General features: G+C 39.9%; 2 protein-coding genes across 2 annotated transcripts; one reads left to right on the top strand and one right to left on the bottom strand.

The window, feature by feature from the left end:
- Positions 1-1,512: 1,512 nt before the first annotated feature.
- On the bottom strand, positions 1,513-8,239 carry akap19 (A-kinase anchoring protein 19). The gene is made up of 2 exons (XM_066687923.1): positions 8,019-8,239; positions 1,513-4,306 (listed from the first exon to the last, which is right to left on the bottom strand). Exon 2 carries the CDS (start codon positions 4,066-4,068, stop codon positions 3,793-3,795), a length of 276 nt encoding a protein of 91 aa, XP_066544020.1. The 5' UTR covers positions 4,069-4,306; positions 8,019-8,239; the 3' UTR covers positions 1,513-3,792.
- A 3,749-nt stretch (positions 8,240-11,988) lies between these two features.
- Positions 11,989-16,086, top strand: mstnb (myostatin b). Its single transcript, XM_066687922.1, has 3 exons — positions 11,989-12,603; positions 13,425-13,795; positions 14,720-16,086. Exons 1-3 carry the CDS (start codon positions 12,117-12,119, stop codon positions 15,098-15,100), a joined length of 1,239 nt encoding a protein of 412 aa, XP_066544019.1. The 5' UTR covers positions 11,989-12,116; the 3' UTR covers positions 15,101-16,086.
- Positions 16,087-17,316: the final 1,230 nt, after the last annotated feature.

Here is a 17,316-nt window from a genome sequence, read left to right as displayed (position 1 = left end):
CTTACAGCGAGGGAAAAAAGTATTTGATCCCCTGCTGATTTTGTACGTTTGCCCACTGACAAAGAAATGATCAGTCTATAATTTTAATGGTAGGTGTATTTTAACAGTGAGAGACAGAATAAAAACAAAACAATCCAGAAAAACGCATTTCAAAAAAGTTATACATTGATTTGCATGTTAATGAGGGAAGTAAGTATTTGACCCCTTCGACTTAGTACTTGGTGGCAAAACCCTTGTTGGCAATCACAGAGGTCAGACGTTTCTTGTAGTTGGCCACCAGGTTTGCACACATCTCAGGAGGGATTTTGTCCCACTCCTCTTTGCAGATCCTCTCCAAGTCATTAAGGTTTCGAGGCTGACGTTTGGCAACTGGAACCTTCAGCTCCCTCCACAGATTTTCTATGGGATTAAGGTCTGGAGACTGGCTAGGCCACTCCAGGACCTTAATGTGCTTCTTCTTGAGCCACTCCTTTGTTGCCTTGGCTGTGTGTTTTGGGTCATTGTCATGCTGGAATACCCATCCACGACCCATTTTCAATGCCCTGGCTGAGGGAAGGAGGTTCTCACCCAAGATTTGACGGTACATGGCCCCGTCCATCGTCCCTTTGATGCGGTGCAGTTGTCCTGTCCCCTTAGCAGAAAAACACCCCCAAAGCATAATGTTTCCACCTCCATGTTTGACGGTGGGGATGGTGTTCTTGGGGTCATTCCTGCTCCTCCAACCACGACGAGTTGAGTTGTTGCCAAAGAGCTTGATTTTGGTCTCATCTGACCACAACACTTTCACCCAGTTCTCCTCTGAAACATTCAGATGTTCATTGGCAAGCTTCAGACAGGCCTGTACATGTGCTTTCTTGAGCAGGGGGACCTTGCGGGCGCTGCAGGATTTCAGTCCTTCACGGCGTAGTGTGTTACCAATTGTTCTCTTGGTGACTATGGTCCCAGCTGCCTTGAGATCATTAACAAGATCCTCCCGTGTAGTTCTGGGCTGATTCCTCACCGTTCTCATGATCATTGAAACTCCACGAGGTGAGATCTTGCATGGAGCCCCCGACCGAGGGAGACTGACAGTTATTTTGTGTTTCTTCCATTTGCGAATAATCGCACCAACTGTTGTCACCTTCTCACCAAGCTGCTTGGCGATGGTCTTGTAGCCCATTCCAGCCTTGTGTAGGTCTACAATCTTGTCCCTGACATCCTTGGACAGCTCTTTGGTCTTGGCCATGGTGGAGAGTTTGGAATCTGATTGATTGATTGCTTCTGTGGACAGGTGTCTTTTATACAGGTAACGAGCTGAGATTAGGAGCACTCTCTTAAAGGGAGTGCTCCTAATCTCAGCTCGTTACCTGTATAAAAGACACCTGGGAGCCAGAAATCTTGCTGATTGATAGGGGATCAAATACTTATTTCCCTCATTAACATGCAAATCAATTTATAACTTTTTTGAAGTTGATTTTTTTGTTGTTATTCTGTCTCTCACTGTTAAAATACACCTACCTTTAAAATTATAGACTGATCATTTCTTTGTCAGTGGGCAAACGTACAAAATCAGCAGGGGATCAAATACTTTTTTCCTTCACTGTATTTCTGCTACTTATTAAATATGATAATGTCGCTAGTTTTAATTACATTTCAGTACTACATCCACCAGCTTATAAACTGCACCCAGCATACATTAAGCAACACCACTGAGCTTTCTTATGAAATCATAAATGCTGTTAAGAATAGACAGTGCACTGAATGATAAATTATTTCTAGATTACACTGAATATTTGTGCACATTCAGCCATGAACTCCACGCTTCCACATTACTGCTTTTTTGTTGTTTGTTCCTGTTTTGAAGACATTATTTGATAAAAATAAGGAGGCCTAATTTGGTTTCTCAACACCATTTATATATAGCAATGGCTGCTTTCAGCATTCAAATGTAGGCGTAAGAGAAAATTATTGTAGTGGATCTAGATACTGCACTGCTACCTTCAAAAGCTATTCCGGTTAGTTACATAATATATCTATTTGGATGTGAGATTAATCTCTCAGCCAGGATTAATACATTTTACTTATATATAAATACACACACACACACACACATGTATATCAGGGCAGTGTTTTGGTGCATCCCAGAGTGCGTAAAAATGTATACAGAAAACAAAACCATTCACCACCATCAATGCCTTCTGAGTGAAATCTCATTTATTTGTTAATCAAGTCATGAAGTCAGCCATTCTGACATGGTAACATCATGTTTTGCTTAAAACTAACACATGGTTTACCCCATTTAATTATAAAATCATAGGTCATTTAAAAAAAATTACAGCATATTCTTTCTAAAACTTACAGTTAAGTCACCATCTTTCTCTGACAGCCAGAGGCCCTTTGGAGCACCTTCATTCTGTCAATCTAATGTCAGTTGATAGTGCCCATCTCCTCACACCTTTTGTAATATACACAAGTGCCAGTACATGTGTGTGGAATTGTTGTGTTCACTCTTTTAGTTGACAAAGTAGGTCTGTCCTACTGATGACTGGGCCTCTCATTTAGACTGCACTGACTAGGCACTAATGAATAATTGAACAACTGTCGCAGCACTGTGCATGCACTGCCTTTTATGAAAGATTTAGCTTTAAACCTGAAATTCTTAACTGAAATCAGATGTATAGGAATTGTGAAATGGGGTTTGAATGTATATGCTGCATAGTATCATTGCCATCTCATAATGAACGATCATGTGGTTTAATGATTCAAATAAAGTATGGAAGAACACTGTAAACAGTATTTGGAAATTCAGAAATTGACACTTGTGGTAACAGTTCAGCAAACATTGGCGTTTTAACTGAGGAAGTTATATTTTTCTCCGTTTAACCAAATGCAATTTAGAGTCTGTACTAAATCTGTGACTTTTAAACTGCATTCCTATGGGGAGGGCTGAGTTGTGTGATAGATAAACGCAGGGGGAACAGCCGCTACACCATTTCTAAGGAATGAAGAAGCCGACCCCGTTGATCATTAATCTTGGACTTGCCGCTGCAGTGTGTCTGAGGGGTCGGAGCTGCTGTCTTTGCTGGCTGCGGGAGGAGGGAAGCCGAGACTGCAGCCCCATTACTGTACATGCAGACAGTGGCAACGCATGAGGCACGGGTCTATTAATAACTTCCCTGCAAGGAACCGAGTTTTGAAACCAGGACCTTGGCCAAGTAAGTAGCCTGTTTTCATGAAAACGTAATGTCATCTTTTCTGTCCCCTTTTACTGGGAAGGATTTCTTTGGACAGGCTCGTGCACAGAGTCTCAACCACTTAATGTTCTTTCTCATCTGAATCCACTGAGCTCAGGGGGACAGTTGCCTGCCAACCAAGTCCCCCGATTTATGCCATAAAAGCTTGCGTTACATCACCTGACAAGTGGCAGATGGAGGCAAAAATGACTTCCAACATGTAAAACAAGACCCCATCTCCCCTTTACCCTACCCTGCTATAACTGATTCAGCTTCCCCCAAGACTGCACATATAAGCGACCGCTGCTTACTGATGAACAGAAAAAAATATATATAATAATAATACAGGAATGATTAAAAAAAGTCAAATGAAATGGCATGTGATGGTGTTCTCTCCTAAGAAGATGAAGGTATCTTCCAATCCCCTGCCCCTGGCACACTATCTATTATCCGGTTTTAACAAGACGGTTAAGGTTCAGCGTATTGATTCCACTTCCCTGGCCCTGCTCCCCTGGGGGCCGCTCTGAAATGCTCTGCAGAAAAACACAACGGCTTCTGTGTTAATTTCGGCAGCTCCGATTCAGGGCACGTCACTCTCTATGTAAGGGATGTCGCTGTACCTGCTGTCCACTTCTGCCCACTGCTGCACCGCCTTGCTGACAATCTCCTCGGACAGACGCTGAGCGTAGTCGAGCAGGACGGGGTTGACCTGCGGAGAGCCAGCCCCGTCCTGCTGGGCCTCGGCGTTCACCAGGGTCGCCTTCTCGTCCACGCACTTCTTCGGCTTGCCGTCTGCTTTCTCCACGGAGTTGGCATTCTGAGTCCGGTTGTTCTGCTTTGATTTGATGCATCCCATGATATAAATAATGTAGCATTGGTTTTAAAGTGGAAGAGAGAAAAAAACCCACAAATAAATAAATGAACTGTAGTTGCTGCTTTCCCTGCAAATCGTTGCAAACTATTTACCAAGGCACCCTGTGTTAGTGTCCGTCAGTCTTCTCCCGCTGTGCACCAGCAGTGCCAAAATAGTCTGTGAAGTCAGCTGTACTCCAGAACAGTCTCACTGACATTTCTCACACACACTGCAGCTTCATCTGTCAGTGAAAGGGAAACAAACAAGCAAAGCATGTCATTATATTATTTATTCACTTAGTTTACCACACCTGACCTAATAGTACCAACAGTTGAGGGATACCACGGTAAGATCCCGTGACTCCCACAGTAACTGGGCATCATTCCCCTAAAGACCAGGTCACTCTGATGAGGAAAAGGCAGTTGATCCCAGAAAAGTCCCACTGCAGGTTTAAAAACAACTTTATTTTAAAGCATTAGTTGATATAAAGATTGACAAATTGTCATTCCAACACTGTGATTATTTCCATTCCGAAAATGAGTTTTCTGTCAATTCTCGTATTAAACACTATTGGCATTACATAATATCCACTTTAATTTTCTCACATGCATTGCCTTTAGTGCTCCAGATAACACGCATCACTCTGCCCCATTAATTCTCAGTGCAGCTTCCTTTCTGGATGTAAGGGGCATGGGATACATTCCCCGGATCATAGAGCCCAGATTCCCAGCACTAGCATATGATGCATTTAAAATCAGACCATAAAAGATTTATTTGAATCGGAAGCACATACTTTTTGCACATCAGTCCACAACAGCCTTGAGAAGGCAAAAAATAGCATTCATGACAATTACTAGCTAAGTAGACTGAACATAGAAGATTCACACTGACTAGTTTACATCACACAAGTAATACATAAAAAGCAGAAATGATGGAAGCTGTTCATTTTCAGTGCTCCAACTGAAGGAATCTGCAAGCAAATTGAATTTTAAGTAAGTAATCAAATCTGACTTAAAAGACAATGAAAGTCACAAGAAAATATGACAGAAGAGGATTAATCTTAGTGTGGAACTGATGAAGTCTTAAAGGAAGGATTTATATTATTTCTGTGATAACATTACAGTTAAAGATATTTATATTATTGAATATGACCTGTGAAATGAAACTTGACATTTCAATATCAGCAAGAACATCTTTGGTACAAATTCTAGTGAGTTGTTTTGGTTTGGTGTCATAATATTTGTGAGTCTCTGCAAACTATTGAGTTCATAAGCCTGATTTTGTTTGTAGCATTGTTTGTGCTGGGGTCTAAGGTGGCTGAAACGTTAAAGGTCTCAAAGCATAGTTTTGCACACATCTGACCAATGCCATTTAACAACCATCTCTGGGGGCTCCCAAATCTCTAGACAATACAATATAATGTATACAATATAGCCCTGCCTGTGTCTGTAGCTACATCAGCATAAGCTTTCCAACCATATAACATTGCATACATAGGTCTACACGGTTTGTAGGTCATTACTAAATTGCTTTATCTATAATCTGATGTACTGACAAATAATTAGACCATTCAAAGATCTCAGACGTCTTAATTTCCTTTTTTTGTTGTTGTTTTTTAAATCACTGGCTACAGAGGCAGAGTAAAGTCAAGAGATTTCATTGACCTGCAGGGAGAGGTGGAAATATGAGGAAAAAGTGAATAAAATATGAGCACCTTATGATCACATTTACCTGAAATAATTTAAAGGTATCCAAGAATAATATTTTGAATAATCGCTACATTATTGATATAATTAATGGCATTGATGCAGCCAGATACCAGAAAGCCCAATGGTTGTGATTACTCATAAGATGAAATCTGCTTATTATTATTATTATTATTATTATTATTATTATTATTATTATTATTATGACATTAGTCTGTTACCTCCCAGCTCTGAAAGCAAACAGGTCAAAGTGCAGTACCAAGGCCGTAGCCAGGTGAACACTGGACTTCTAAGGAATTGTGCAGACGTAATTGTGATGTTTTCACATTCAGATCCTTAGTGTGGTTGTTCAATATTGTCCTATGTGACAGTATGCAGTCTGCCCTGTGTGATGGATTAGCCCCAAACCCAATAACAGATTGTGTCAGAGGTCCTGTATGTAGAGGGCACCATGCCCAGTGGTACAGTTGGTAATGTTTTGGACAACAATGAATTCCAGCTTTAATGGCATTTTAAGGCAAGTGCCTGCATATCTATCAATGCACAGGTCCTACTGTTTTTTTTTTCCTTCCCATATATCTGGTGATATAGTGTATAGACCAGTGGTTCTCATCCCTGGTCCTGGAAGACCACCTACCCTGCTGGTCAATTACTTAATTGAAGCCTAAATTGAATTAACGATAAATTGTGTAACTGATCAAAAGGTGGTTCCATATACAGTTTTATACTAAACTTAAAACCCCTACTGTTTACAATAATTGAAAAGGCTCTGATCTAGGAAATTACTACTTCAATTAAGGGTTCAATTAAGTAATTGAGAGCTCAGTTGGAACAAAAACCATCAGGGTAGGGCTCCTCCAGTACCAGGGTTGAGAACCACCAGTATAGACTGAGGTAGGCCCTGTGTCATGAAAGACACTAATGCAACCATAAAGAAATGGGACAGATTATAAAATATGGTTTTAAAGCTTCCTGTAAATGCAGTGTATAATCTATGGCTTTGACTTTGACTGAGACGTGTTATATTTTTACATTAAAACTGCTTTGGAAGCTTTACTGTTTGGTGTGGTGCTCTTCAGGATTAAATGGTTTCATATTAAGGACAAGGGCACCTGGGCCTGCATTTTCAGTTACATGCATTCCGTCAAACGAAGAACAAAGTGATCTGATAAAAGATATGTTAGATAAATACTTAACACGCACACATTAAATATGAACTTAACTTTACATACACTTGTCAAGGACACCAAACATTTTGTATGTCTACCTTCACCCCTAGAAGATTTTAAGATGATTTAAAAAATAATCACAACTTGATTTGATTTGAAGTCTTAAACCTTAACTACATACCTGTATTGTCCTTTAACACACTAGATAAGATACAACATGTCACAGCACTGCTCTAAGATATCAGCTCACATACATTAATTTTAGAAAGCATTGAAACAACTTTGCATTTTTAAATCACATACAATCAAATAAACGATGTATAATTCAGTGTATTATTCACTACTATTGTGAATCCAGTTGGGAGTGAACTTAAAATAAATGCCAAGAAAGGCAGGTGCCCTGAGCTTTCTGCCCCATCAAACCCCACCCTGAGAATAATGATGATTATTTCCTACCGTGATGAATGCATGCATGTTTGAGAGGGAACATGTCAGAAAACATGAACATGTCTGTAATACCCTCATATTTTCATTTGTATCTGATGTATCATTACCCAAAAACACACACATAGGCTACTGTGTGTTGGTCAGAAATTGAAAATAAAAAATCGCAAATGTACACTACATTGTTTACATGAATTAATTAATTGCTCATCAATTAAAACCTATTATCCTCCGCAGTGCACATTACTAGGCAGAATCCGATTAACCTTCTAGGCTGTGCTGGTAATAAACCATAACGCACCGCATCTGATGGACATACCCTTCTAATAGAAGTCAAGGTCAATATAAATCTCAAGAAACGGGTGCATATACAGTGTGTAATAATATAAAGGTGTAAATATTGTACTTAAAATGTGTGCTACACCTACCTGTCAATGCGTTATTAATTAGAGCTGTAGACTTGTGACTATATTAAGTTACAATCGTTGTAAGCATTAACTGTACTTTAGTGGCTGGTCTATAAAAGCTTTGCCTCTACTTAGGAGAAATGGAAAACATGATTCCTGGCTTCCACTCAGACACACATGTCCTCCCAGCCTTATATAACCCCAGCAGTGAGGAAGCGCTTACCCACCTTTAAAAGGCACAAGTTGGCAAATCTGTATGTAAGGCAGTGGCAGCTCCTTTTCACCCGGCTCCTTGTGCACTGCGATCATCCGCACACATGTGTGTCTTTCCTGGGGGATAATTGTAATAATGTGCCCCCACAGTAATCCGCTGGGGTGTGCAGCTGATGAATGCCAGACGTGTCGATATGCTGTCTTCAATTACTGTCTCCTGCTTTTAACCATCACATTTATTCCAATCCCACCCCCCCAAAAAAAAAAACCAAAACCAAATCCCCGTTTGAACGTGCATGCTTTGAAATCGCCCCCCCCCCCCACCCCCCTGCGCATCTAATAGTTGCAGATGCAGTTGAAATGATACTTATTCTTTAAATGTCCACGAATGAGGTTAGACAGGCGAATCTCCCAATCCAGCAGGACAGTATTGCGTTAATACCCGGCGATGGAGGAATAATGTCCTGATTTTTTTTTTTTCTGGTTCCTTTCCTTCTTTTTTTTTTTTGGCCGTATTTTGGAAATGCAATCCTCCACAGCGGCTACCACTACATGTCCTTTCTGTAATCCTCAAGCACAGTCCCCAGCACTGTTGAATCGCGCCGGGCAGAGTGCGGCTAATAAGGCGTGCGGCTCCCGCTGGAGCAGTAGTATGACTTCAGGAGGCGACTTCTGCCGGGGAAATGGCGCCATCTTGTGGTCAACCGCGGTTGTCACTAGTAGTTGGGAGGGGGTTCCTTCCAAAGCACGGCAGTAGTATTTTGCGGACGCATTGCACTTCTTAACAATGAAGCAAGAGGTGCAGATTTGCATTGCCTTGAACAGCATAATGTACCATTTGGTTTTAATAGTGCAAAAGCATACACTTTTCTTGCAGTAAGATTTACACTCGGGTTTCATTTGTGTTGCTTCTCAGTTATCAGCTTATTCATTGAAAATAATAAAATAATGGCGTAAAGATGGTCCTTGTCAAATGACTTTGTAATACATATGTTTGCGTTCAATCTGGAAAGTCACACGAATGCGCACGTTTGAACAGCACATATTTCGGGAAGGTAAGTACGTCTGTGTGCTATTTAAGTAAATGAATGCATGGTTGAATTTGTATGGATGCATTAGGTACAATTTGATATTAATGTTAATGACTAACGTCTATGCCTATTATGCGTGAATGCCAGGATAGGCAGGTGAGTTGAAAGACAGTATAGTTGTAAAGGTTTCCATTCAGATCAAAGACTACGCATATTACCGTTTTCAACATATGTAATTCATATTTTAATAGCGATAATAATAATGCTTATCAATTTCATATGTAGATAGACCTTATGTTAACAATATCCAAGATGCCATCTTCTGGATTGATCAGCTGAGCTAGTGCCACTCACAGCGTCTCACAGAAACGCCTCACCTGAGCAGAATATGAAGAGACTCCCAGGTCAATGAGGATTGTATTGTTAATTCAATTAAACAACACATTGACTTTTCAGACACGCACAGCACTGCTCTGTTTGTCACAGACAACATCTGAGCTCATTAAGCAGAAGCATGAAGGTGAAACTCTTTTGCATCTGCCTGGGCTGGTGTGAATGCACAAAGACCCTCAGAGGCGAGGTACAGCATAGTGAGTGTGCATTTCCCCAGGCTATTTAGTCTGCTGTAGGTGGTGGTCTTCTTCTTCTTCTTCTTCTTCTTCTTCTTCTTCTTCTTCTTCTTCTTCTTCTTCTGACAAAGGGCTTTGCTTTTGATGAACAGCAGCATGACTTGTGGATTGTGGACAACATAAACATGTACACAATTCATTACAGACTAAAGACTGGTGAAAATTACTATTTTGTTTTTAAGGAAATGGTATGACTGTTAATTCAGAGCTCTTTAGACGTAATGTGGGTTTACTCACATTTCCTATAACTTACATAATTTATACTTTTTTCATTTTCAGCAAACGATCATTATCTTGGCGAACAGAAAATCCACAGCCCGGCACCAAAAAAGGTCAGTTATGTTTCTCATTTCACAGCACAACAACAACTGAATGTGAAATGTTGCAGCAAAACATCCTTTATGGGGTTCATATTATACTTCTGAAAAACAGCATTATACATTTTCATTTTTTCTTACATATATTTTCATTAAAAAGTTACCAGCGGGGATATCTTTTAAAAGTAAAAACATGTACGTCCTTGGTGATTCTGTGTGTATTTTATATAATATCATCAGCAACAGATACTAACTCAAACAGAGAGGATTTATAAAGAAAGGGCAACACCTGCACAGTCTGTGATAGAACCCAGAAAAAAGTACCTTTCAAATATAAAATGTGTGCGGTATTCTGATGCTACCCTTAATTATTTGTTGGGCATCTGTTTATGTATTCAACTCACAATGAAGACTTTTAAATATCTGAAAAGATTACAACAACAACAACAACAACAACAACAGAAATGTTGCACTTTACATAAAACATAAAACAGCAGGTGGATTGGGCAGTGGAAAATCAGATGAAAAAATGACTTCACTACACATTCATTCATTCCAGTTTCACCTGAAACCACATCCACAATGTCAGATGAGATGTACTGGTAAAACTATCAATCAAAACAAACAAGAAATAAGTCCCATGCAATATATGCATTTCTTAACACCAGATAATAAGTATATGAGAGAGAACATTTGTCAAGCATGGAAATCCTGAGGAATTAATTAGGAAGCCAGATATGTGGGTTTGGCATTTCCCATGTAGAGTGTATGGTCCTTTTCTGCACTGCAGTAGCCTGTAAAATGCATAAAGCTTATTCTTAAAAGCAAGACGGCAATGATTGTAAAGTAAAAAGTAGTATTAGATGCTTAATTATTCATATAATCATTACCAAATGCCCCCCTTTTTCACCACACACACGTGATTGATGTTATTACTGCTTCGTACGATGGGTAGCAGGAGGCAGAAAGCCACAAGAAACCCTTGGCTCTCAATGATCAACTTAATTTGAGGGAAGTGCTTTCAAATAATGGATATAAATGTATGCTTTAGGACACGATTGGTCTATGTCATACTCATTTATTTTTAAATGATTAGCAATTCTACAATTGATCAGCAGGGGGCACACTTAACGTGTCCAAACCGTGTAGTTACTAAATACTACGTACACATGTACAATACAATCTATATTGAGCAACTATGCGGATATTTAAATTTGCAGAGCTATCCACCTATCTGTCTGTATTAGTGTGTGTTTATTGACATGTATGAGGTCGACGTTTAATTGATTGATAACCAACTTCTTTATTCCAACAGATTATAAAGTGTGATACATTGAAGCTTTCTCATTATATAACCATGCGTAATTAGGAACATTACATTTTCTGCGCAACATTCCTATAATTATAAGCTTCCATGTATGAGTGGGGACAATGACGTGTGTGGACACTTTCCAATTGATCAAATCAATATTTTCGTTATTACTGCTTTCAAGTGCCGCCTCCTCAAACATGAAGTGACCCTATAGTGTCCCAGCACCCATGTGGTCCCTTCCACAGAGCTCCGCTATGCTGAGCTTGGAGAACTGGGAACTTTCATAACCATTATCGCTGTCGGTTGCAACAGAATAAATGCATGCTATACTGTTACATCAACCCATTTGTAATTCTGTGCGCATGTCCCTTCCAAATTAAACGTATACAATGTTGCAGATATGCAGGTCGTGCCATAAAACTCTCCCCAAATGACAAAGTGCGCAGCTGTAACAACACCACTGGCCATTGAATCCAAGACGCGTGGAAAGCGCACGGCATAAATCAGCCAAGCCTTCAGACACATGGACTGTGGCGAGTAAATCAGCTGCCTTTACTTTCTCCACTAACGCAGTAAATGCGCCCGCAGTGCCAGGATTCAAGAAGTGAATCAATGTGTACTCAGAAATGCCTTTCTTCTGATTTATTTTGCGCACTTGTCTCATAAAATAAAATAGTGGCTGCCATGCCTCTTTAAGCCTTGACAGAGAAATGGATCTCACTTCTGACAGCTAGATTCATTGTTGCCCCACCAGCCAATCGTTGAATTTTGACGACACAATAGAGTAACCAAAGTTGCGGTATAAAAAGCCCCGTGGAAATATATGACACCTATCAGTGTGGTGGATGGCGCAAAGTATAGAAAACTCTTCACTGCGTTCAGATACAGCGGGGATAAACACACACCGTTTACAGACATACGCCACCAAAAGCCTGGGAACATGCAACAGTCGCAGATCTTGGTGTACCTGAGTGTCCTGGTTGCGTTTGGTCCAGTGGGGCTGGGGAACATCACGGCGCAGCAGCCGGCGGACGCGGAGGAAGACAGCGCACGGTGCTCTGCGTGTGACAGGGAGAACAGCAGGCTCATGAGGCTGGACTCCATCAAGTCCCAGATCCTGAGCAAACTGCGCCTCAAGAGTCCTCCCAGCATCAGCCGGGACGTGGTCAAGCAGCTCCTGCCCAAAGCACCCCCGATGCAGCAGCTGCTTGACCAATACGACGTCCTGGGGGATGATAACAAGGACGCGTCTCTGGAGGAGGACGATGACCATGCCACCACAGAAACCATCATGACCATGGCTACAGAACGTGAGTGTTTTATTTCAGATCGTTTGATTGAAATACTTACCTGTCGTATTGAATGTTTTAAATACTAGGGTGTTATTAAACGCGGTGTTAATAACCTGAAGTACCTCTCCAACCGTGCGCAATAAAGCGTTTTGCCTTGTCTGGGTAGGGTGTGCGCCTCACTGTTAGTCCATTCTCCCCAAATCGTTTAATACATAACAAATGAATCAATATTTAAAGTGTTCAGTGTGCAGTTAAGCATAAGGCAGTTGCTTAAACGTGGACATGTTTCCTTGCGCACTGTGGGGCTGGTTGAGTTGCGCTCTTGTCTCTCTTTCCAGCGCGTCTTGGGGAGTCTCAGAGGTTGTGTATTTATATCTGAACGGTGAAGCAATAATACACAGTGATTTATGAACCAGCAAAAGGGCTGCTCACTGACGCGCCACTTTGTTAAATAATGACTATTTACTGCATATAGGTAAACTTGCATGATGACCAGGTAGTCTGGTGTAACAAAGTCCAATATCGAGACAACACTTGAGGTTATACATGTACCACAGAATAAAACTCAGAAAAAGCTCTAAATGGGGCAGATCCAGAATATGGAGCCGAGCTGACAGGTTGACCCGCATTGGTACACAGAGAAAACCTAATATTTCCACCAAGAAGTCTTGTCAATGATGCACCTCAATCTTATTCCTCCAATCACAACACAACTGCGTGATTAAAACAATGAACTGAACTGTTCATATGGACAGGATACTTTTTGTTTCAATGCATACATACATTGGTAATCTCTGAATGATCATATATATATATATATTATTATTATTCCCTAACAGCGGACTCCAGTGTCCAGGTGGACAGGAAGCCGAAATGCTGCCTGTTCTCCTTCAGCCCGAAGATCCAGCCGAACCGCATCGTCAATGCGCAGCTCTGGATACACCTGCGGCCCAGCGCCGAGCCCGCCACCGTGTTCCTGCAGATCTCCCGGCTCAAACCGGCCACCGACGGGAACAGACACATACGGATCCGCTCTCTGAAGCTGGACGTTACCGCAGGGACCAGCTCCTGGCAAAGTGTGGATGTCAAGCAAGTGCTGCAAGTCTGGCTAAAGCAACCTGAGACTAACCGCGGAATCGAGATTAACGCGCTCGACGCCAAAGGAAAAGACTTGGCCGTTACCTCTGCGGAGCCAGGAGAAGAGGGGCTGGTAAGACAGACTTACACACACACATATAATACATTTTATATAGTATGCATGCAATTCTTTGGTCATTTCAGTACACTGTCCCATAGAAACATTTGATCTAATCTATCTATATAAACTAGTATTGGTCATTTATCAGATAGAAGTGAAGGCTGTCAGTATTTTAAAAAGGCAATACATGAAAGCTGAGACATAGACAGACATATCTAAGGGAATTTATTACGTTATGATGTTTCCTATGTATATTAGAAACATTTAACACATTATATTGACATTCAATGTATCCTATTGGAGATGGTTTAAGTTGCACTTATTTCAGTATTTGCAGATTCTTATACTCACTTACCAAACCCGTCCTATCTTTTGATATTGACTGATGAAACTCCACTGCAGTTACTATACATTTTTATAAAGTAAAAACACATAAAATATTGATTGCTGCAAAATAATTCCGAGTTATAAGTTACACGTTCAGTCTTATTCTATGCAAAAGGCCAAATTACATTTCTGTTAAAAGTCTATCAGACCTATTATGTGTATTACATATTTAATGTTTTTAACTTGAAGATTTAATTTCTGTTCTTGGAATTTATAGGAAAAAAATGTGTAAACAACCAGAACAGCAATAACTTATAATAATATATAGTGTGTAGTGGATTTTTTTTTTAATTATTTACACACCCAGTCTGTTTAGGGTCATAAATGGTAATCTCATTACCTCAAGTAAAATAAAGTATCACAGATGCCCACCAAGCGAACACCTAAACCCTTTTAATAACATATGCTCATTACCTACTGCAGATAACACAAAGATACAGATCATACATCCAAATAAAATACAAATACAAAATAATCATTAATGAAATTGGAACATTCGGGTTTTTTTTTCTCATGTTGCTATGTGCGTTTTTTTAAATATTTTTACAGCAGCCCTTTATGGAGGTGAAGATTTCTGAAATTCCCAAGAGGATGAGGAGAGACTCCGGCCTGGACTGTGATGAAAACTCCCCCGAATCCCGATGTTGTCGGTACCCCCTCACCGTGGACTTTGAGGACTTTGGCTGGGACTGGATTATTGCTCCTAAACGGTACAAGGCCAACTATTGTTCTGGAGAATGTGAGTATATGCATTTGCAGAAGCACCCCCACCATCACCTGGTCAACAAGGCGAATCCCCGAGGTTCGGCCGGGCCCTGCTGCACGCCTACCAAGATGTCCCCCATCAACATGCTCTATTTCAACCGGAAGGAACAGATCATCTACGGCAAGATCCCTTCCATGGTGGTAGATCGCTGTGGCTGCTCATGAGCGTGCCAGCACAGCCTGGCATTTTCTTGAGACTGGACTTGAGAATGAAGAGATTTCATCTATCAGTGATTCCTGCATTTCCAAAATACTGTGCAATAGAACCAGAATAGCGGCAGATGCTCGAGACTGTTGAGCAAGTCTTTCAAAATCATCAAGGAGGTCAGATGTGCGGGCTGTGGAAGGTTAAAAAATAAAAGTAAAAGTTTTTGTTTTGTTTTTTGGACTTGCCAAGAGGAGGAGGAAGCAGCAGTCAAGATCATGGCATCTCTCGATGAACCTTTTCCCTTACATACACGCTTTTCAACACCTATGTTAAACTATCAGTAGAACTCATATATCCAGATTTCTGAGTGAAAACGAGAAGCCTGCAGGTCTTTTTGAGAGAGGCTTAAATGTTGGAATTGGAGATGAAGAGGGGGTGGGTCTGACTTTTTGTAACCATGCATCAGAAAGGGCTTCAGTTAATGTTAACATTTACATAAGAGGCATCATAATTCTGTAAACTATAGCTTTCCTATTACATTGCCACCTGAACTGCCCTACACACTTGAATTACTATTGTAAATCACCATTACTGGAAAGATGGACTTGAATCAGAGGCACTAAGAATGCAGCCTTCACATGGAAATATGTGAAAGGCAGAGAAATACAAAACTGATGAATGTTAATACCATGCTCACTCTGTCTTTCAAACAATACAGTTTGCACTATGGCAAACCAATAGAAAGAATTGGTTGCTACAAAAGTTGTAAAAACCGATTTTTAATATGTTTGCTAATTTGTATTGTGTACATGGCATTTTTTTTTTCCATAAGAATTCTTATTTTTTTTAACCACTGTTGGTAAATGTACAATAAGACCACAAAGTAGAGGAAAAAGTGTACAATAACAAATCTATGTTATGCAAATAAAGGTGCTTGCTTTTATGTTTAGTTCTGTTTTTTAATGTACAAACTTGTTTGATATTAAACTGCTGTACAGTGTAACCTGTCACAGAAAATGTCTTTGTAAACTTTCTCTGGGTAGAAAATAGTTCTGAAAAGATATAAAAACATGACATTCAGTCAGCTGCTTATAGATTACATTCTCGAGAAGCACTATAATTCATTATTCATGAGCCTATTGATGAAAATCATACACGACAAATCAGACGTATGAACCCAAAGTGCCTTCCTTTCAGTTTAAAAGTGAAAAGTGTTTTTTTTATTTGTCCTCTACTTCAAAATGTGTATTATTCTATTTTACTCTGCAGGTGTGTTCCAAATACCTGATGGCTCAATTACTAGCTTTCAACAGAAACGCTTTCCAGATGATAGTGTTGTGAAAAGGTTTGTTTCAGGTTGACCAACTCTAATTGGACAGGGGTCTTAGTCATGGCAGTGAACAATGTGATGCAACAAGCATGAGGTTCAAAGGTTCTCTCTGTGTAGGATCAACTCACCTAATTTCACACAGGCCTGCTTGCATATTTAATTAATCACATCACTTTATTATCATTATATATTGTTTTACTTATCTGCATCATTTAAGACTCATCTCTAAAGAGCATGCTTCACTGCAGGTAATTCATTATGATGTTTAACAGTTCTCTAGCACTACATTATTGTCTCAGTGGCTATAATGGATTTTCTGTAATTTTATTAATTTCTGAAATCAACATTTAGGTTTCTTCATAATGTAAATCTGCAGGGTAAAACCAGTTTTACAAGGTGAATATAAGTTTATGAAAGAAGGATTGCTCAGTAAGTACTAGGAAACAATTACATTTCAACAACCTTAGTTTCCAGAAATAATTATAAATGCTATTTCTGCTTTAAAACTAATATTGAAATGAAGTTTACCTGAGCATTTAGAAACTAATTTGCCGAGTGAAGTGGGACATTCTTAATTTAATTTTGCACCCAAGAGAAGGCAGAAGCACGGAAGGAAAAAAAAAATTAAACATTAAATATCACAATATCTTTTATAGTAACGGACTACGTTTCCTTATAAATTGCTAATTAAATCATGCCTTTATTTAGCCAAAACAATCCTGAAAAAAAAAATCAAATTGCTGTAGCTCACCTTGTATCTTAGAAACAGTTACCCTTTAGTATTATATTTTTATAGAGTGCTTTCTGATTTTGAATACCCTGTTAAAACAATAGGAAGCATTAAATACAGGATTTTGACTGATTTTACTTATGACAGCATTGCACAGCATATGTCCATAAAAC

The sequence above is a fragment of the Amia ocellicauda genome, chromosome 16 (assembly GCF_036373705.1).
Source record: "Amia ocellicauda isolate fAmiCal2 chromosome 16, fAmiCal2.hap1, whole genome shotgun sequence".
In the NCBI taxonomy this organism is placed as follows: Eukaryota; Metazoa; Chordata; class Actinopteri; order Amiiformes; family Amiidae; genus Amia; species Amia ocellicauda.
Note: the sequence above shows the minus strand (reverse complement) of the source record. Positions and strands in the feature narration are given on the sequence as shown.